Below are 17,241 nucleotides of genomic sequence, written 5' to 3' on the forward strand. Positions count from 1 at the left end.
GCACCAGACAGCATAGGATAAAGTCTACTTCTACATGCATGTCTTTCCTCTTGGGTAGTAATCCAGGTGTGTCTGACCATTGTTGTGAGGTCAGACACACCTGGATTAATCAGTTTGTCCAATAACGTAAAACAGGAAATAAACGAGCTGGCTTATTTCAGGAAGTAGTGGAGCTGTGCATAAAGCCAATTCAATCTAAACAAAATGCATTGTAAATTTAAACAATTAATGAATGAATGAAGGCTTTATTTCAAACATGTGAGTAGGCAACACATTTAAAGCACTTTAGTCAATACAACTTTGCATGTTTGAAAAGGAGTAGGAAGAAGCATTAGCTTATAGTAGGCCCTTCCACTTAGTACTTAAACTCCTGTGTGTCTTCTTTCTTTCTTTCTTTCTTTCTTTCTTTCTTTCTTTCTTTCTTTCTTTCTTTCTTTCTTTCTTTCTTTCTTTCAAGTTGTGTATTTGCCTGTGTTGACAATACAAAATAAATAAGTAGCTATATAAACAAAATGTGAGAACCCTAGTGTTGGTCACCCCCCTTCTTCTTCCCTGTACCTAGTGAATACCATGTATTTTTACCTGTACCACTGGTTGAATGTTGGTTCATGGTTGGACATGATCTCGTCAGTGTGTTTCATAATTTCACTCCACAAAAGGTTTTCAAAGTTGTGCGAACATACTGATGATTCAGTTCTCCCCTCAGATTATATCCCCCCTCTCTCTGAAAAAAACACATTTGGATATTTACTGAGTAGGTTTGTTTGTTGCCCTGTAGCCTACATGGTTTGTTCCATTTTAAAATGTTCCAGATCAGTGAGTTTCAATATTTTTGATTTTAAGAATAAAGGATTTGTGTGTCCTCTGTAACCAGTGTTATGAATTATCCTAATAGTTATTTTTTTGTAGGCTAGTATAGACAGTGGTTGTAGTGTAGCTACATTTCTAAGTATTGACCCAAAATCTCTGCATGGTAACTCAAATATGTTAATATCAGTGAACTGTAAAGAATGTGGAGTGATTTGTGGTCCAGAAAGATGTTTTGTCTTACTTAGTACTGAGATGCTCAGTGAACATTTGTTTTGAACATGTTTTATGTGAGATTTCCACGTTATTTTTTCATCCATAATTACGCCAAAAAATGTATTTTCATGAACACTGAGAATGTCAACACCATCTACCTGTATTAATGCTTGAGTGTTCCTTTTACAATTTCCAAATAGATTTTTTTAGATTAAAGATCATTTGTTTCTGTCAAACCACTTCTTTAATTTACGCATTTCTGCAGTGATACCCCCAGAAGCTCATGTAAATTCTCCCCTGAGCAAATATTAAAAAACTTATATTTAATTACATGATATAAATATATACATTTGGAAGTATATTTTAAATTGAAACATTTAATCTAACAAACCACTTTCTGAACCCTGTGTTTTGTGTAACACTGGCACAGAAACCTGTTTATAGCTACTATGTTAGCCTAATGTGTGTTGAATATGAATGTTAAATATGTTTTATTTAGATACATTTGCAGAGAAGAGATATTATATTCTTGATTTTGGGTTATTCTAAATCTTTGCAGTTGAAAGGGAAATTTTCAGTAATTGGTCTGAATGGCAAACCAACATTCACTAGTTCAAGCATGAAATAAAATTGCTCTTTTAAACGCTAAAAGAAGAGACAGTCATCCACGTTGCATCAAAAATAAAACATGCCTCTCATTCATGTTTTTCTATTTTTCAGTAATTTTATTAATGTATTCTTTTATGGTCTTAAAATAAGATTTTTAAAATAAGTTTTTTGGGGGAAAAAAGGCTGAAATCTGCCACTTTTCCGGTCATAAGACTGTCGCTTTCGGTGCATGATGGGACATGTAGTTCCTTCTGGCTCATTTCCCGGTTGCTCGCGACTACAGTTTGTCGAGAGGAAAACTCCATTTCCCAGAAGTCCTGCCGTTTTCTTCCCTTATTACTTCATTTCCACACAGAACAAGATACACAGATGTCAGGTTTGTTGCGTTGGTAGCGGACACCGTCGCCCGGGTTCAGTGTTTTCAGGGAGTGCAACGGATTATTTAATCGCATCAGGAGCTGGTTTGTGGAAAGAGGCTTCAGATGCAGCGGAGGGTTACGATGGGTCTGTTCAGGGAGCTGAGGAGTGACAGGGCTGCTAATTAACTGGTAGCTAGTTCCTGGCTAACAGAAGATGGAAGCTGGCTCTCTGCCTTCATCCCGGGGAAACCCTCGCCACTGTTAGAGACTCCGTGCTCCTCAGTCAACACTGTTAGCGACTCTGTGCTCTTCAATAACCCGCTCACATCACATGTCCTGCAGCTGAAACCGCCTCTGTCAGCTACAGCTCGTCTTCACAGAAACTTCAGCGATGGAGGAAGTCGACAAAATTTTAATTCACGCCCTCAAACAAGTCGGGACGTAAGTATCGACAGCTTTTTGTTGATTATTATTTCACTCGTGCACAATGTCAGCCCAATGCAGTTACTGGGAAAACATGTTAACATGTTCAAGCTCCGTCCCTGTCAGAGACCACCACAGCTGACAGAGACGTGTCACTGAGCAGTGTCACCTAAATGACAGCGCATTAAAGTAGTTCTTGACTGTCCTTTAATTCGCTATCGATCCATAATTGAGGCATATTTATCACTACCAGTCAAAAGTTTGGACACACCTTCAGTCTCTGTCTTTTCTTAGCACAGAGGTGCTGAGCACTTGTTGGCTGTTTTTCCTTCAGCATCTCAGTTTGGTTTGGTCAGGTGACAGATAACACTTCTGTAAATGAATAGTTTTGTGTTTACAACCTGATTCCATATGTGTTCCAACTTCCTTCATAGTTTTGATGTCTTACCTATAAATCTACAATGTAGAAAGTAACAGAAATAAAGAAAGACTGAGAAGGTGTGTCCAAACTATTGACTGGTTGTGTGTATGTATACCATAATAGGGCTGCACAGTTAATTGCAATGTAATCGAAATCGCAATGTCCAGAATCACAGTAAATGCACTTGTTTTGATGAAGGTGAAGTCTGTCACAACATTATTGTGCAGTGTGTGTTGTGTTGCCACAGAGACGCTCCGGACAACACATCATATTCTAAAGATTATTATTATTATTATAACCTTTATTTATTCTCGAGAGACATTGAGGTTGCCCTCATTTTCAATGTCGTCGAGTTAAGATGTGAAGAGACATGATGTGGTGTTTGTTTGGTACAAGACCCAATGGATATCACATCATGAGTTTTATATTTTTTTAGTTAGAATAATATAAAAAAAAAAGATCATTAAAGCAGAAGTAAGCGATCCGGTCGTTTTGGCTAACTTCCTGTCAGCAGATGGAGTTAGCAGTCCCCGCCCTCGTCCCTACGTCACCACATGCACGCGCACTCCTTGGCTGCACACACAGAGAGGACCGCCCCTTTATGCCGTTCTCTCTCCTCATTGGATAAAGGTTGTAGGATACAAGGAAAGTTTTCTCCTCGGCTTACAGCAGAGAAGAGTGACTGACAGACCCGTGTTTCGGACCAAACACTCTATATAAGTGATTGCTGTCGGAAGATATAACTATTTAAGACTTATATTAAAGCAGAAGTAAGTGATATATTTGTGTTAATATAAGTCTTAAATAGTTATATCTTCCGACAGCAATCACTTACATAGAGTGTTTGGTCTGAAACACGGGTCTGTCAGTCACTCTGCTCTGCTCTGAGCCGAGGAGAAAACATTTATCGTATCCTACAGTTTTTATCCAATGAGGAGAGAGAACGGCATGCAGGGCTGTGTGTGCAGCCAAGGGACGCCGTGAATGTGGTGACGTAGGGACGAGGACTGTTATGGTGCGTTCAAGGAAACTCGTATTTTTCCGACCGTGAAGTCGTACCAGTTCGATCTGGTACGAGTTCACCGGTCGGAAGTTACGAGTGGCCGTTATAGTGACTTTCACCGGTAAAACAGGTCGGAAAAACACGAGTGGGTTGCCTGGAACGCTACAAAGTCGTAAGTTGTGACTTGAAGCTGTAATTTACGATTTCAAAAGCCTGCCTGGAACGCAGCATTAGCGAAAACGACCGGACCACTTACCTCTGCTTTAACACAAACTTTCCGCTTACTTCTGCTTTAACAATGAAATCGCAATATTTGTCAATTGCGATGTGTTTTTTTGCACATTGTGCAGCCCTAATATATGATCAGAGGTAACAAACTGGTTCTTGAACGTATGTATGACCCTTACATTTTATAGTTTTATGAACTGGGTGTCTGGCAAAATCCCAAGGAGCATGGGTCACTGACACATAAAAAGTTAGTGGCAAATGTTCCAACACACACACACACACACACACACACACACACACACACACACACACACACACACACACACACACACACACACACACACACACACACACACACACACACACACAGACTTCTCTATGTTTTTAAAACACAATAGCATTAGTGAAAAGCTATTGTTGGCCAATGAACCTCAATTGTTAGTGATGATTTGGTGATCGGGCCTTTGACCGCCTGATGAAATCATGTAGAAGTCTTTTCATTTTACAGTTTTACGACCAAGTGTGTTTCAGAATCAAACCTCCAGTCACCCTGTGTGACCACAGGCGTCGTCAAAGATCAAATAATATTTGATTTGTGACCCACAGGGAGGTGAGCGAGGAGGTCGACGGCGTCAGACAGTTCAGCAGTGAGCTGATAGTGGAGGCGGTGGTCAGATGTATCCGGGTGATCGACCCCGGCCTGGGCAGCACGATGCCCACCTCCCTCCCTCCGGGCATGTCTGCTCGCTTCAGAGTGGGCATGAGCCTGGCGCAGGCCTGTCAGGTAACACACCTCTAACTGATGTATGACCAATCGATCGGGCTAAATCAGCCCCTGTCGTTTGAAAAAAGGCATCCTGAAGCAGCAGCTGCACAAAAAAGTGACAAACAAGATACAAGGTTAATATATTTCAGTGTAAAGAGATAGTTTTCAATTATTTCTCTAAATTTAATTAGCTATAATTTTTTCTTTTCTTTTTTTCTTTTCATTTTTTACTGTTTATAAAATACATACATGATACATAGTAATGAGTATTCATGTGTTATAAATGATTAATTCAGTATTTAATACTTAACTAATGCTTAATAGTGTGTACTTATTATAAAGTGTTACCCAAATAAATACATAGATAAAAATAAAATAAACCTTGTTTTTTATGTTTTGGGGGATATTTAAAAGCTATAGTCCTGACCAAAAATAATAAACGTTTCCATGAGCAGCTGATAAATGTGCAGTTGTGTATGTATAAACTTTTTTTAAAGTAGCTAATACAATCATTTTACCTATAGCACACTTAAGGACACTTCGATAGTTGCGTTCAAAATTCAGATATTACCGTGTGAAACGCGTTCTGTGGTTCCCAGTAATAATAATCCTAACACGTCATGTGGTTTCTCAGGACATTGGTTATAAAGGAGAGATCGGCTACCAGACCTTTCTGTACAGCAACGAGCCAGAGATCCGCTCCCTGCTCATGTTCCTGGTGGAGAAGCTGCCCAGAGAGAGTGCAGAGACCTCAGACCAGCCAACAGGTACAGGAGCACGGTCAACAGTCTGTCATCCACACACCTGTTACAAAGCGGTCCCCTTGAGCCTGCCTGCCTGCCTATCTATCTATCTATCTATCTATCTATCTATCTATCTATCTATCTATCTATCTATCTATCTATCTATCTATCTATCTATCTATCTATCTATCTATCTATCTATCTATCTATCTATAAAATCTTAATTTCAACAACAGACACACAACACATACAATAAAAGATAATAAAGCTAAAAAATAAAAATTATGTATTTGATATCAAAAATTGAAATTACTAGAAAGTTAAAAAGAATACAACTGTACCATTATATTATATTAATAATACAATATTATATTGTACTACGGTATATTACATTTATAAATATAGGGGTGGGTGATCTGGCTGTAAGATCATATGATGATCTTTTGGGTCGAATGGCAATCCATGATCTGAGTCAGGAGACTTCCTCACAGATTTAGCTGAGCTCATGTGATCACATGGTTAGTTGTGTATATAATTGCCTGGACACACAGCCTGTCACTCCAACAGACCTCTGCGTTCTGTCTCGGCTTCATTCAGAAAAGTCCTGATCTGAGGTTGTGATTCAAACCTTTTAACCCCTTTGAAGCCTCTGGATCTGTTGTGAATGTTTGCTTTGTACTTATTTATTCCCTTTGAGAGCACTGTTAGTTATTCATATTTTAATTTGTATGTTCGGGCACCGTCAACCAGTTTTTCTTTGCTTTCAATTCATTTTCATTGCTCCGTGTTGATTTCCATGTGAGATGGCTTCATCATTGATTCGGTTCCCCATTGGAGAAATGCTCAGTGTTAGAGACGACTATTATCAGTTGCCTTGGAAAAGTGGTTGTGGACCATCTCTGGATTTATTATCCTTCTTTTTGCATAGTGATTAAAAGGCTTACATATATGATTCAACAAAAAGTCATGGTTTCATTAAATATGGGATTTATTTTTTGAATCAGCATCTGGAAAACTAACCTTATTCTCTAGGAAACAATTCTGTGCTCTCTTTTTTATTTCATTTATTTGTTTGTGTGCACATATGCATGGTGAGAGATGTTTAAGTAATTTGTCAATTATCATTTTGTGCACCAATATCTTTGTTCTCATGGAGGCTGATGGCTGGCGGATTCCTCTGAGGGAAGGGACGAGGAGAAAGCTGTTTTGAAAAAATAAAGTTGTAATATATATCCACAACACAAAAGTGATGTTAAAAGTTAAAAACCACTGAAAATAATGATACAAAAAAAAGGAATAAAAGACAAAATGATCCTCGTAGCTCCAATCTGTTTTTTGATAAATTTCACCAGTTTTTTGTTTCTTTTTTAGAGAAATCTTACCATTTTTTCTAGACAATTTTAAACTTTCTTTTTGAGATATTGTTACCACTTTTTCCCCAAAGATTCACGGCAATCGCCCTAATTTGAACATACTTTTACTAAGAAAGTAACGTTATTCAATCTCAGAACAAATATTTGTGTCTTTCTGGTGTTTGTTTTTTTTTTTAAATTGTCCAATGGGGGTCCGTGGTCTAATTTGTGTCAGTTTAGGGGTCCTTGATGTAAAAAAGTTTCACTGATTTACAGAACAAGATGTATATGTAATAATCAAACAGTGGGCAGGTATTTTTTCTGTTGACCATACGAGAAAGAGAAATTGTCAAGCACCAAACAAATGTAGTTGCTCTGTAACCTCTAGTGTTATCACCAGGTTATAAACATGCTATGCATTTTCCCTCAAGTGTTTATTGTGTCGTCCTGCAGGTAAATCTGCGGTCCTCCAGAGAGCCATCGCTGCTGCCATCAAAGCCCAGCTGGCCGTCCCCTGGCTGCCTACAAACTGCAGACTGCCACTGCACGGTGAAACACAAGTAAACTCTTTTAAAGTTGCATTTTGGTGTCGATCAGCAGGATTGGGAGAATGGCCAGTTCAGGCATATTTAGACTGAACTTGCTGCTCAAAGCCAGATCTATTCCCAAAACTCGTGTGTATTTACTTTGCAAAGCTGTGAACATGACCTGCACACCGAGACTGAGCAGCGGCCGTTAGCGTCAGTGTCTCAGTTTAACTTTTGGACTGAATGATCAGCACAGAGATGAACCAACTGTTGAAAACAATGTCTGCAGCTGAGGCTTATGGGTATCGTAGTATGAACTGGGTGATTGGTGAAATGTGATTTCTCTTAAATGTGATTTCAGCCTAAATCTGATACATAGCAGAATATGATCAGTGGTGGAATGTAACCAAGTGCATGTACATCAGTGATAGGATTTTGATCTCACTGCGGTTTTTAAGGGAACACCGTGCTGTTTAAGGTTAGGGAAAAGGTCAAACTGCATTTGTTTGACACATCAAGCTACAACTTTAGTTAATATTAGTGCCAAATCAACAGTGTTGGGCATGTCACTTTTAAAAAGTAATTAGTTATACAGTAGTTACTTGTTACTTTCCCCAAAATGTAACTGTGGTAGTAAATGAATTACTACATTATAAAAGTAACTAATTACAAGGAAAAGTAACTATAGTGTTACTTTTTATAAAATGCTGAAATATGTAAAAATCCTTTGACTTAACCCCCTAACCTCCCATTTATCTGGAACTAACCAACTCACTGCAGTCAGACAGCTACGTTGTGGAGCCTGCCTGTGCGGAAGAATACTGCAGAGTTGGTTAGTTCCAGATAAACAGCTTTTTACGACTAGTTGATGGACTAAAAAAAATGTGTAGTGTATATAAAGTACACTTTAATGGGTGTATTATTTTGTGACAGGACTTCTTGAGTCAAATAATGGTGCAATTATGAAACATTTCGACACATGAAGCAAATTCTCTGAACTACTTGCACTTTTGAAATCACTCCGCCCAGCAGCCGTGTCTGGAATGTAGTTCCGGCTACGCATTTGCCTCGAAAACAACTCCAACTTGTAATGTTACATTATTATTTCATGGCGTGGTGAATGTGCAGGTCACAACTTCTCCACAACAGCGTTTTGGAGTTGTTGGATTGTGTATTTGATGAGTTTTGAGGGACCTGTACCATTCACCTCCATTGTGTTTGAATTTGCCAAAATGTTGAACAATCCCTTTAATGGGTGTAATATTTTGTGTCTGGACTTCTTGAGTCAAGTAGCGGCACATTTATTCCCATCACTGCAAATCCATTATGCATAATGAGGACATTTACATGTGGCACTTTAGAGCACATTTTTCTCTTTCATGACTCGCAGATACAACACAGCTCTAGTTCTCTCACACTGTTGTATTCCTACTTGTATTACTGACATCTTGATACAGACAAAAAGAAAGTGATGCATCTCAAAAGCCCGTTGTCAAACATGCTGTATCTAAATTGCACCTGGCTCATCTTGGTGCAGGCTGACTGCGTTGCACTGAGCACATGTAGCTGTGATATTACTGAAATGTAACCTGCCCAGAGAGACTCAACCTGGTTTCCTGACAGGTTCCATGTTTTTCCTGTTTAGAGTCCAGCAGCACTGCACAACTTCCACGTCCAGCCGCTCAGTTCACCGAGCTGCACTAGAGATCCAGGAAAGAAGCATCTGAAAGGTAGGCCTCCCACCGCACGGACGGGCTGATTTCTGTGGATCGTGGCTCTCCATATAATCGTCCTGCAGCGTAAAGAATGTCAGAGATGTCAGAGGATTTTTTTTTACAAAGACAATTTGACAATGTAATTTGAATTTGAATTTAGCCCCACCTTTATTTTTTTTCTTCACCTACATGATACTAACACGCTGGAACAGGGATGGCACAGTGATTTATAAGGCAGAATATGATCAAATAGCTTTTGATAAAGCAACACATTAACTGTCAGGAGAGCAACATGTTTGAAAGTTACTTGTAGGTGACTTTTCTTTTTTAAAGTATATTTTTGGGCTTTTTTGGATAGCATAGTTGAGACAGACAGGAAATGGGGAGGCAGAGAGAGGGGGAATGACATGCAGTAAATGGCCGCCCCATGCGGGATTCAAACCGCCAACTGCAGCGAGGACTATAGCCTATGGGGCGCCTGCTCAACTGAGCTATACGGCGCCCTGTTGTAGGTGACAGTTGAACCTGACTAGATGCACAGATGTGTCCGTCTCCCCAGCAGCAGCAGAGGGAGCATGAGTGATGATGCAGGGAACGGATTGGAATAAAGTGTGTGTGTGTGTTTGCTTTCAGAACTGAACGACTACCAGCGAGACATCCTTCCCCCTGTGACCGCCCAGCCTTCCCACCACGCCTCCGTGGTGGCCTCCATACTGGAGCAGCACGCCGCCGAGCTGAGCGCCGCCCAGGAGTGGGACAACGAGTGGAAAAGTCAAGGACTCCTGTCTCGCCTCTCTCCACAGGCAATAAACCCCCCCCCTCTCTCTACAGCCGTGTTTATTTGCCCGTCAGTTTTCTCTCGACTCTTTAATCTGATGACTGTTGTTGGAACAGGAGTACCAGTCACGGAAGCTGACCCGACTGCGGAAACGCATCGAGGAGCAGCTCCGCTCCGCTGCGCTGCCTTCTTCTGAAAGTGCCTTCGGCGGTCCTCGCTCGGCCTCTGACCTGTGCGAGCTCCTGCAGGCCTTCAAGTCCTCCGCCCCCTCCGACCACGTCCTCGCCAAGGGGACCCACTTCACCCATACGCAGAAGTTCACCTTCACACAGGTGAGGAGCGAAAATACTTTAAACATTTTTTTTTATTGGATTTATGGACAATGTACACAGACATTAAACAAAAGAATGTAAAGATGCTTGTTCCATTTAGCAGAGAGCTATTTCCCATCTGTAGTCCATTACATAGAAGACAAATTCAGACGTCCCAGTCACCAATACAGTGAAAATAGTAACATACTCAACTCAACTTTATTTATAAAACACTTTAAAGTGCAAAGTGCTATACATCAATAAGAATAGAACATATGACTAAAACAAGAGCTGAGTCTCATACTAGGTTGAAAGCCATTTTAAAAATGGACAGTGAAGGGGCTTCACTAATGTGCTCTATCCCCTCTAAACTACTAAACATCTATACAACATAAACAACACATAGAACATAGATAGACATTCCAACAGGTTATTTCTGATGTAAAGTGTGAGGTAGAGATGTGCTTAGGTAAAGTGCTGTAGAATTATAGTATTGTAGTTAAAGAGGAACTATGTAAGTCTGGTCGCTTTTCCTCTGTTTTGCTAACCTTCCTCCTGGCCGTGTGCATTGTTTACAACGAAGCCGGCGAAAAATCAATACATGGAGCGGTGGATAACGTTATATGACATATATACGATGGATACGATGTGTATATTTGCGTAGTCCGTCATAACCGTAACCGTCATAAAGAAAAGATTACGGGTTATGGAGCGCGTTTGTGCCGCGCTGGGCAGAGACGAGAGCTGGGACACCGGGGCGGCGACCGAGTAGCTACACTGATGTTGCAAGGTTGGTTTTCAGCCGTGAGACGCCAGGTGGAAGACAGAGAGTCTCCGTTCTCACTCGTAACAAGTCACAAGTCATGTAGTTAACTATCACAACTATCACAATTACTCCGGAGCTTTTAATTAAGGTAAAAATGTAGCATAGCCACAGGAGAAATCCTGCTTAGTAAAACACCACGACAGTCTCGGTCTGCAATGTGGGTTTCTAACAGCTGTATGTCTCTGAATGCATCTGTGTGTGTGTGTGTTCAGGAGTCGGCAGCAGTGACCAACTCCATCCCCTCCAGGCTTCAGTCAGAGGGCGACATCCAGCAGCGCCAGCAGGAGGAACTGGCTTCACTCCAGCAGCAGCTCCAGCAGCTCTGCAGCGACGTCAGCCAGCTGACCGCCGACATGAGACACATGAGTGTCACCAACACACAGGTAAAACATATATACACACACCTCAGACGATGTAGCTTAGTGATGAGGCCATAACCGTTTTTACAGTGCTCCACTCTAGTGAACATTGTGTGTTTTAGGACGCGCATGTGGAGGACTGACGTATCTTGACATGCACTCACTCACACACCCGTTTATCATGGTGCGATGTTCACATGAATCGTCATCTACAATGGCTTTTTGTACCCAAATCCTGTGTGGTAACCAAATAATTAAAGGGATAGTTCAACATTTTGGCAAATTCTATTGCCATAGTCCCTATAGTCATAGCAGTAGGTTCATTACCTTTAATTATCGGTGCATGTTGTTTTGAGATCAGCGGGGCAGAGACGTGAGCTGCTCAGTGAACACAATGGAGGTGAATGGTACAGGTCCCCTGTCCTTCATCACACTCATCAAATACACAATCCAACAACTCCAAAACTCTCTTGTGGACAAGTTGTGACCTCCACATTCATCACACTAGCAGCAGAACAAAATGAACACAAATGAGCGGTGGTTGTTTGAGTTGTGTTGTGGTGCAGGTGCTGGATGAGCTGAAGCAGAGAGAGATGGGCAACTCGGAGAAAGAGGAGAAGATGCAGGTGAAGAAGAAGACGATCGACCTGCTGCCGGAGGCGGACGACAACCTGCTGAACCTTCAGGTAGGACGGAGTCAGTGACGTCAGTTTGTAACTGGAGACACGACATCCGAAACCTGGCTCAGCTCAGACTCAGTGTGAACCTGTGTGATCCTTCCTCCAGGCTCTGGTGGAGGCCAGCGCCAAGCGGGTGGTCAACCTGGCCTCTCAGTGGGAGAAACACCGCGCTCCGCTCATCGACGAGCACCGCAGGCTCAAAGAGATCTGCGGCAACCGGGACGTAAGTGGTGTCTCACAGGAAATGTGTCGCAGTCGAGTTTATTCCAGCAAAAACACTTAAATTCTGTTTGTTTGCTTGTATTTGTTTGCCGCAGATGGAGTCGTCCAGAAAGCTGTCTGAGATCAAGTCTCTGCATGACAAGATCCGTGTGTCCACAGAGGAGGCCAGGAAGAAGGAGGAAATGTACAAACAGCTGGTAATGACCAACTGAACGAAAGTTAGAGGACGACTCCTGATCTTTATTGCACTAAGGCCTTGTTCACACTGCCACTCCAAATCCCATTTATGTCATATCCAGATTGTATGTAGTTTGATTTTGTGACAGTCTGAACAGCCAAAAACCACATGAGATCTGACTTCTTCCAAAACGGATTCAAACCGCATACGGAGGTGGTTTCAAATGCGATTCTTTTTGGATTTGTAGAGATAATAATAATAACAATAACTTTCAAAATACCCAAGGCACTTTACATGAGCATCCAATTCGATACGAACGGTGTCGTCGCTCAAATAGGATTTGGAAGCGTCTTTTGTATCACCAGCAGTGCGTCACAAGATGGACAGCCCAGTTCAGGAGAAACGGAAGGCATCGCTGGTCTGCCGGCACCGAGCAGCCTGTTCCACCGTCATTCCAGCGGTGATTGCAGCATGGAAGGAGGCACAGCTCAGCAGTCGCCTCCTTTTCTGTCGCTTTTGTGCAATTAGCAGTTTATTTAAAGGTCCCATATTACGCTGTTTCACATAGGTCTAAGTGGTCCAACCACATTGTATTTGTAGCGTATTGCCCAGCCACTGTCTCTTGTGAGGCTCGGATGTTCATGCTGATTGTTGCAGCCGATAACTTCAGACACATGCAGATAGGATTTGATCACTTGCAACATGTCAAGTCAGTCATTGAGATCGGATCATAGACTGTAAAAATAATGGACGTAGCACCTGTGACGTCACCCATTGGTTTGGGGGAGTCTGTTTTGTGCCGCTAGTACGGGGGTTTGAACTGCGCCATGTTGGATTCTACTTGCCATATTTGGAGCGGTGCGGCCGTTGGCCGGCCGAGGGCCCGCCCACTGGCCTCGAAGCAGCGGTCTCCGGACCTGTCACTCAACGGTTCTGCGCCCTAATTGGCCAGAACTTTTAACCTAATAACAGTAAAACGGTAGAGTTAAAAAATAATTCACTTCTTGCACTCGGCTGTTTAACTCGGTGTCGCCTGGAAATGGAGATGATAACGTGCAGTTTTTTTTTATAACTTCCTATCATACTAATACTAGTTCAATGCTCGACATGTAGCCCTGCGTCACATCATTTCTTAGCCTCGTTAGCACACACCGTTGTGATGATACCAGAGCTGAGAAGATTAGCACGCTAACAATGAAAATGATTGAGTCACTCCTCCCTACTCACTACGTAGTGGATTCTATATAGAGGACTATATGGTGATCTCAATGGTAAAAACACTTTCAGATACTATTTATTGATAAGAATGTGAAGGTTATGGCCTGTGACAGCCAAACAGTAGGGTTGGTCGGCAAGGTCAGACACAGACATCTCAGCTGTCAGTCCTTTGGCCCCTTGTTGAATCTACTCAATGTGTGTGTGTGTGTGTGTGTGACCGGATCATCTCTCCTCTGTTGTAGGTGACAGAGTTGGAAAACCTCCCTCAGGACGTCTCTCGGTCAGCGTACACTCAGAGGATTCTAGAGATCGTCAGCAACATCAAGAAACAGAAGGAGGAAATTACCAAGGTAAAACCGAATCAGCAGACACAACATGTAAAGTAACAGTTTTTGTAATGTCATGATGTGACGTCACCAACATGTCACTGACTCTCCGTGGCAGATTCTGTCGGACACTAAGGAGCTGCAGAAAGAGATCAACAGCCTGACAGGAAAGCTGGACAGGACGTTCGCTGTGACTGACGAGCTGATCTTCAAGGTCGAGCTTTTTTATATATATATGTGTATATATATATATAATTTCACAAAAATCAAAATCATTGAAACAAATCCATAGTTATAAAGGACAAAAAAACAACAGCAACGTCAACAAACAAAAACAGCTGCCACAGAAATTTCAATTGTATATCAGTGTAGAAATATCTATCCACTCACACAGACAATAATAATAACAGGTTATAAATTAACCAAAGTAAGTAGATAAATAGTTGGATTAAACAAAAGATGGTAAAATAAATAACACAACAACAAAGTAATAAAATAAAATGGCACGATCGATAATTTGATTTCCTTTGCAGTCAGTGATGCATGTTTCATGAACCAGAAAGGACACAATCAAACTGTCTTTAACAGTGCATATCTATATACTCTACCTATATCTATATTATCTCTCTTTTCCACACCCCAGTTGATGGTGTTCTACACCTTTACAACATAGTGCAGTCGTCTACTTACATGGACAAGTCCAAGTTCATTTTCCTTTCCTTCGTTTTTCTGACGAGTGTCTAGAGTTTATTCCAAGTACAATGTTTTTTGGCCTCAATGCAACATGAGCCAATATAATAATTGTTATAGTAATAATAATAATAATCATAATCATAATCATGATGATTGATAAATAATATTGCACTGTGTAATAATTACAGTATAACATTGTGATGGAGCAGTCGGGCTGAATTACATACGAACTGTTGGGCCCAAAAGAGGGATATACTATTAAACACTATGAAGATGTAAATGATGTGTTTTAAAAAAATTATTTGTTTGTTTTTGTCACTTGTAGGACGCCAAAAAAGACGAATCTGTCCGCAAATCCTACAAGTACCTGGCAGCTCTCCACGAAGTACGTCGCCATGTTCGCTCAAGATTCCTTCATGTTGTTTAATTTTACCCGCAGCTCCTCAGGGAAGTGTGTCACATGTCATGTTTACGTCTTGTTCCCTCCACAGAACTGTAATCAGCTGATCCAAACCATCGAGGACACGGGAACCATTCTGAGAGAGATTCGAGATCTGGAGGAGCAGGTGGGATTCCTTCAGTCATTAATTTACTCGGTTACATTTCTGTGTTCAGTACAGAAAGCTGCTGGATGTGGTTTACCCAGCTCAGTAAGCACTGCTTACATATATAACATGTAACGCATGTAGATAAAACAAGATGAAGATACGTTGATAAAATTCAAATGCTTTGATTTTGGTCCCCGCTTCACTGGTTAAAAAAAACAAACACCTGTGAAGACCTGCTAATGTCAGGCTGCTGTCGGCACTAGGAAAAGGTTCAATCTGCAGAAAGAACAACATATGAAATGTTTATAAAGACCAGATTATTTTTAAACAATTTTCAATTTTCATTTTCATTTGGAATCTTTATCTTTTGACCAAATTTGTAGTTTTGCCATCTTGCAATACATGCTTGGGCCACCAGAGGGCCCTGGTCCACAGGTTGTGCACAGTAAAGCAGCATTAAGCTCATTGTTGCGGAGAAAAGTGAAATCCTGCTCCATGTGTTTAGATTGAACTTTCCTGATCAGACTAAAATTTTGTGATGTATTTTTTCCTTTTCCCCTGGTGTTTGCACTAAGCACCGAACAATAGTGGTATTTATTTTTTCAACCCAACGTGTGTATCTTATAATGTAATGTTGTTTTGAAGTTAAACTAACAGGACACTTTTCTTCCTTGTTCACTCGCATCTTAAACAGATCGAGACGGAGAACGGGAACAAAACTGTGGCCAACCTGGAGAGGATTCTGGACGACTACAAGGCGATCCGTCAGGAGAACTCCGCACTCGCCGCCAAAGTGCGAGAAGGTTGAAGGTGGCGGTAATCTGCGCTGCTCCGCCTGCTCAGGCTGAAGCTGTAGAGAAGACATGGAGCTGAAGATGGATCTGATGGGACTGAAACAGCACTCCAGGTTCTCCAGTGAAGAGACTGCTGTTCATTAACACCGCCCTCTGCTGCCATCGGAGCCAAGCTGATTTTTGTACCATGGAAACTAATCTGGATTTTAATGCACAACATGTTTGTATGTGTGAGTGGGTGGATATATGGATGGAGAGGACAATTAGTTTTTCATCTGAGTGATCTCTGGGGGTGGGCGTGCTCTCTGAGGGTCAGAGCCCAATGAAATGTAAGAGTGGGCAGCAGGAGGTGCTGTCAGGCCTCTTCTGTTCAATCGTGTAGTCATTCATAATTCTGTATGAAAACCTTTTCATAAGATCAAAATCAAATGTTGGAATTTTTATCACAAGCAGACAGACATTAGCACTTCCTTTGTCATGATTATATTTGAGTATGTGGAGTGAATGGCATTTGAATGTAGCCCATTAATGATGTTGTCCAGCCCCATCAGCAAAGTATTGTTGTATATATGGCACCAGCTTAAATAAAGATGCCTTACAAACTTGAATGGACCTGCTGTCATCTACAACCTCGAACACCCCAATACAGCATTGTACATTCAGACGACACCCAGTTATTAATCAGAAGCTACAGACATCTATACAGTGATACGTGTATATATAATGCAAATTTTGTTGCATTTTGTTGTTTTGGAATGACAATAAAGGCTATACTGTTAGTAACGATATGAAAAATTCATATCACAGTTATTGTGACCAAAATTATCACGGTTATTATTATCACGGTATTGATGAATTTTATGAGGTTTATCATTATACCGGTAATCGTAACATCCCTAACTACTATATATACCGTATATATGTGGCAAGTGTTTTATTTTAAAAAAGAGGGAGAAGCGAGCACTCACCAATAAAAAGGATAAAATTTAAGGAGGTGCACGGCAGCAACAAACTGAAAAGCCAGCACACTCACGATCTGGTCGAAACGTCTGTGCTTGCCTGTCCTGTAATAAAAGTTTGTCCAAGGGATCGTGAGTGTGCTGGCTTTTCCTCCCCTTTTCAAGTGTTTTATTTTACCC

General features: G+C 41.2%; 1 protein-coding gene across 1 annotated transcript; it reads left to right on the plus strand.

Annotated features, from left to right (window-relative positions):
• The first annotated feature begins 1,988 nt into the window (after window positions 1-1,988).
• Window positions 1,989-16,710, plus strand: ccdc22 (CCC complex scaffolding subunit CCDC22). Its single transcript, XM_083974829.1, has 16 exons — window positions 1,989-2,432; window positions 4,673-4,850; window positions 5,467-5,599; window positions 7,381-7,487; window positions 9,100-9,184; window positions 9,803-9,972; window positions 10,064-10,279; window positions 11,297-11,467; window positions 12,010-12,129; window positions 12,230-12,346; window positions 12,441-12,542; window positions 13,984-14,091; window positions 14,186-14,281; window positions 15,086-15,145; window positions 15,252-15,326; window positions 16,003-16,710. Exons 1-16 carry the CDS (start codon window positions 2,383-2,385, stop codon window positions 16,114-16,116), a joined length of 1,902 nt encoding a protein of 633 aa, XP_083830955.1. The 5' UTR covers window positions 1,989-2,382; the 3' UTR covers window positions 16,117-16,710.
• Window positions 16,711-17,241: the final 531 nt, after the last annotated feature.

This window comes from Trachurus trachurus (assembly GCF_905171665.1).
Source record: "Trachurus trachurus genome assembly, chromosome: 7".
NCBI classification, from domain to species: domain Eukaryota; kingdom Metazoa; phylum Chordata; class Actinopteri; order Carangiformes; family Carangidae; genus Trachurus; species Trachurus trachurus.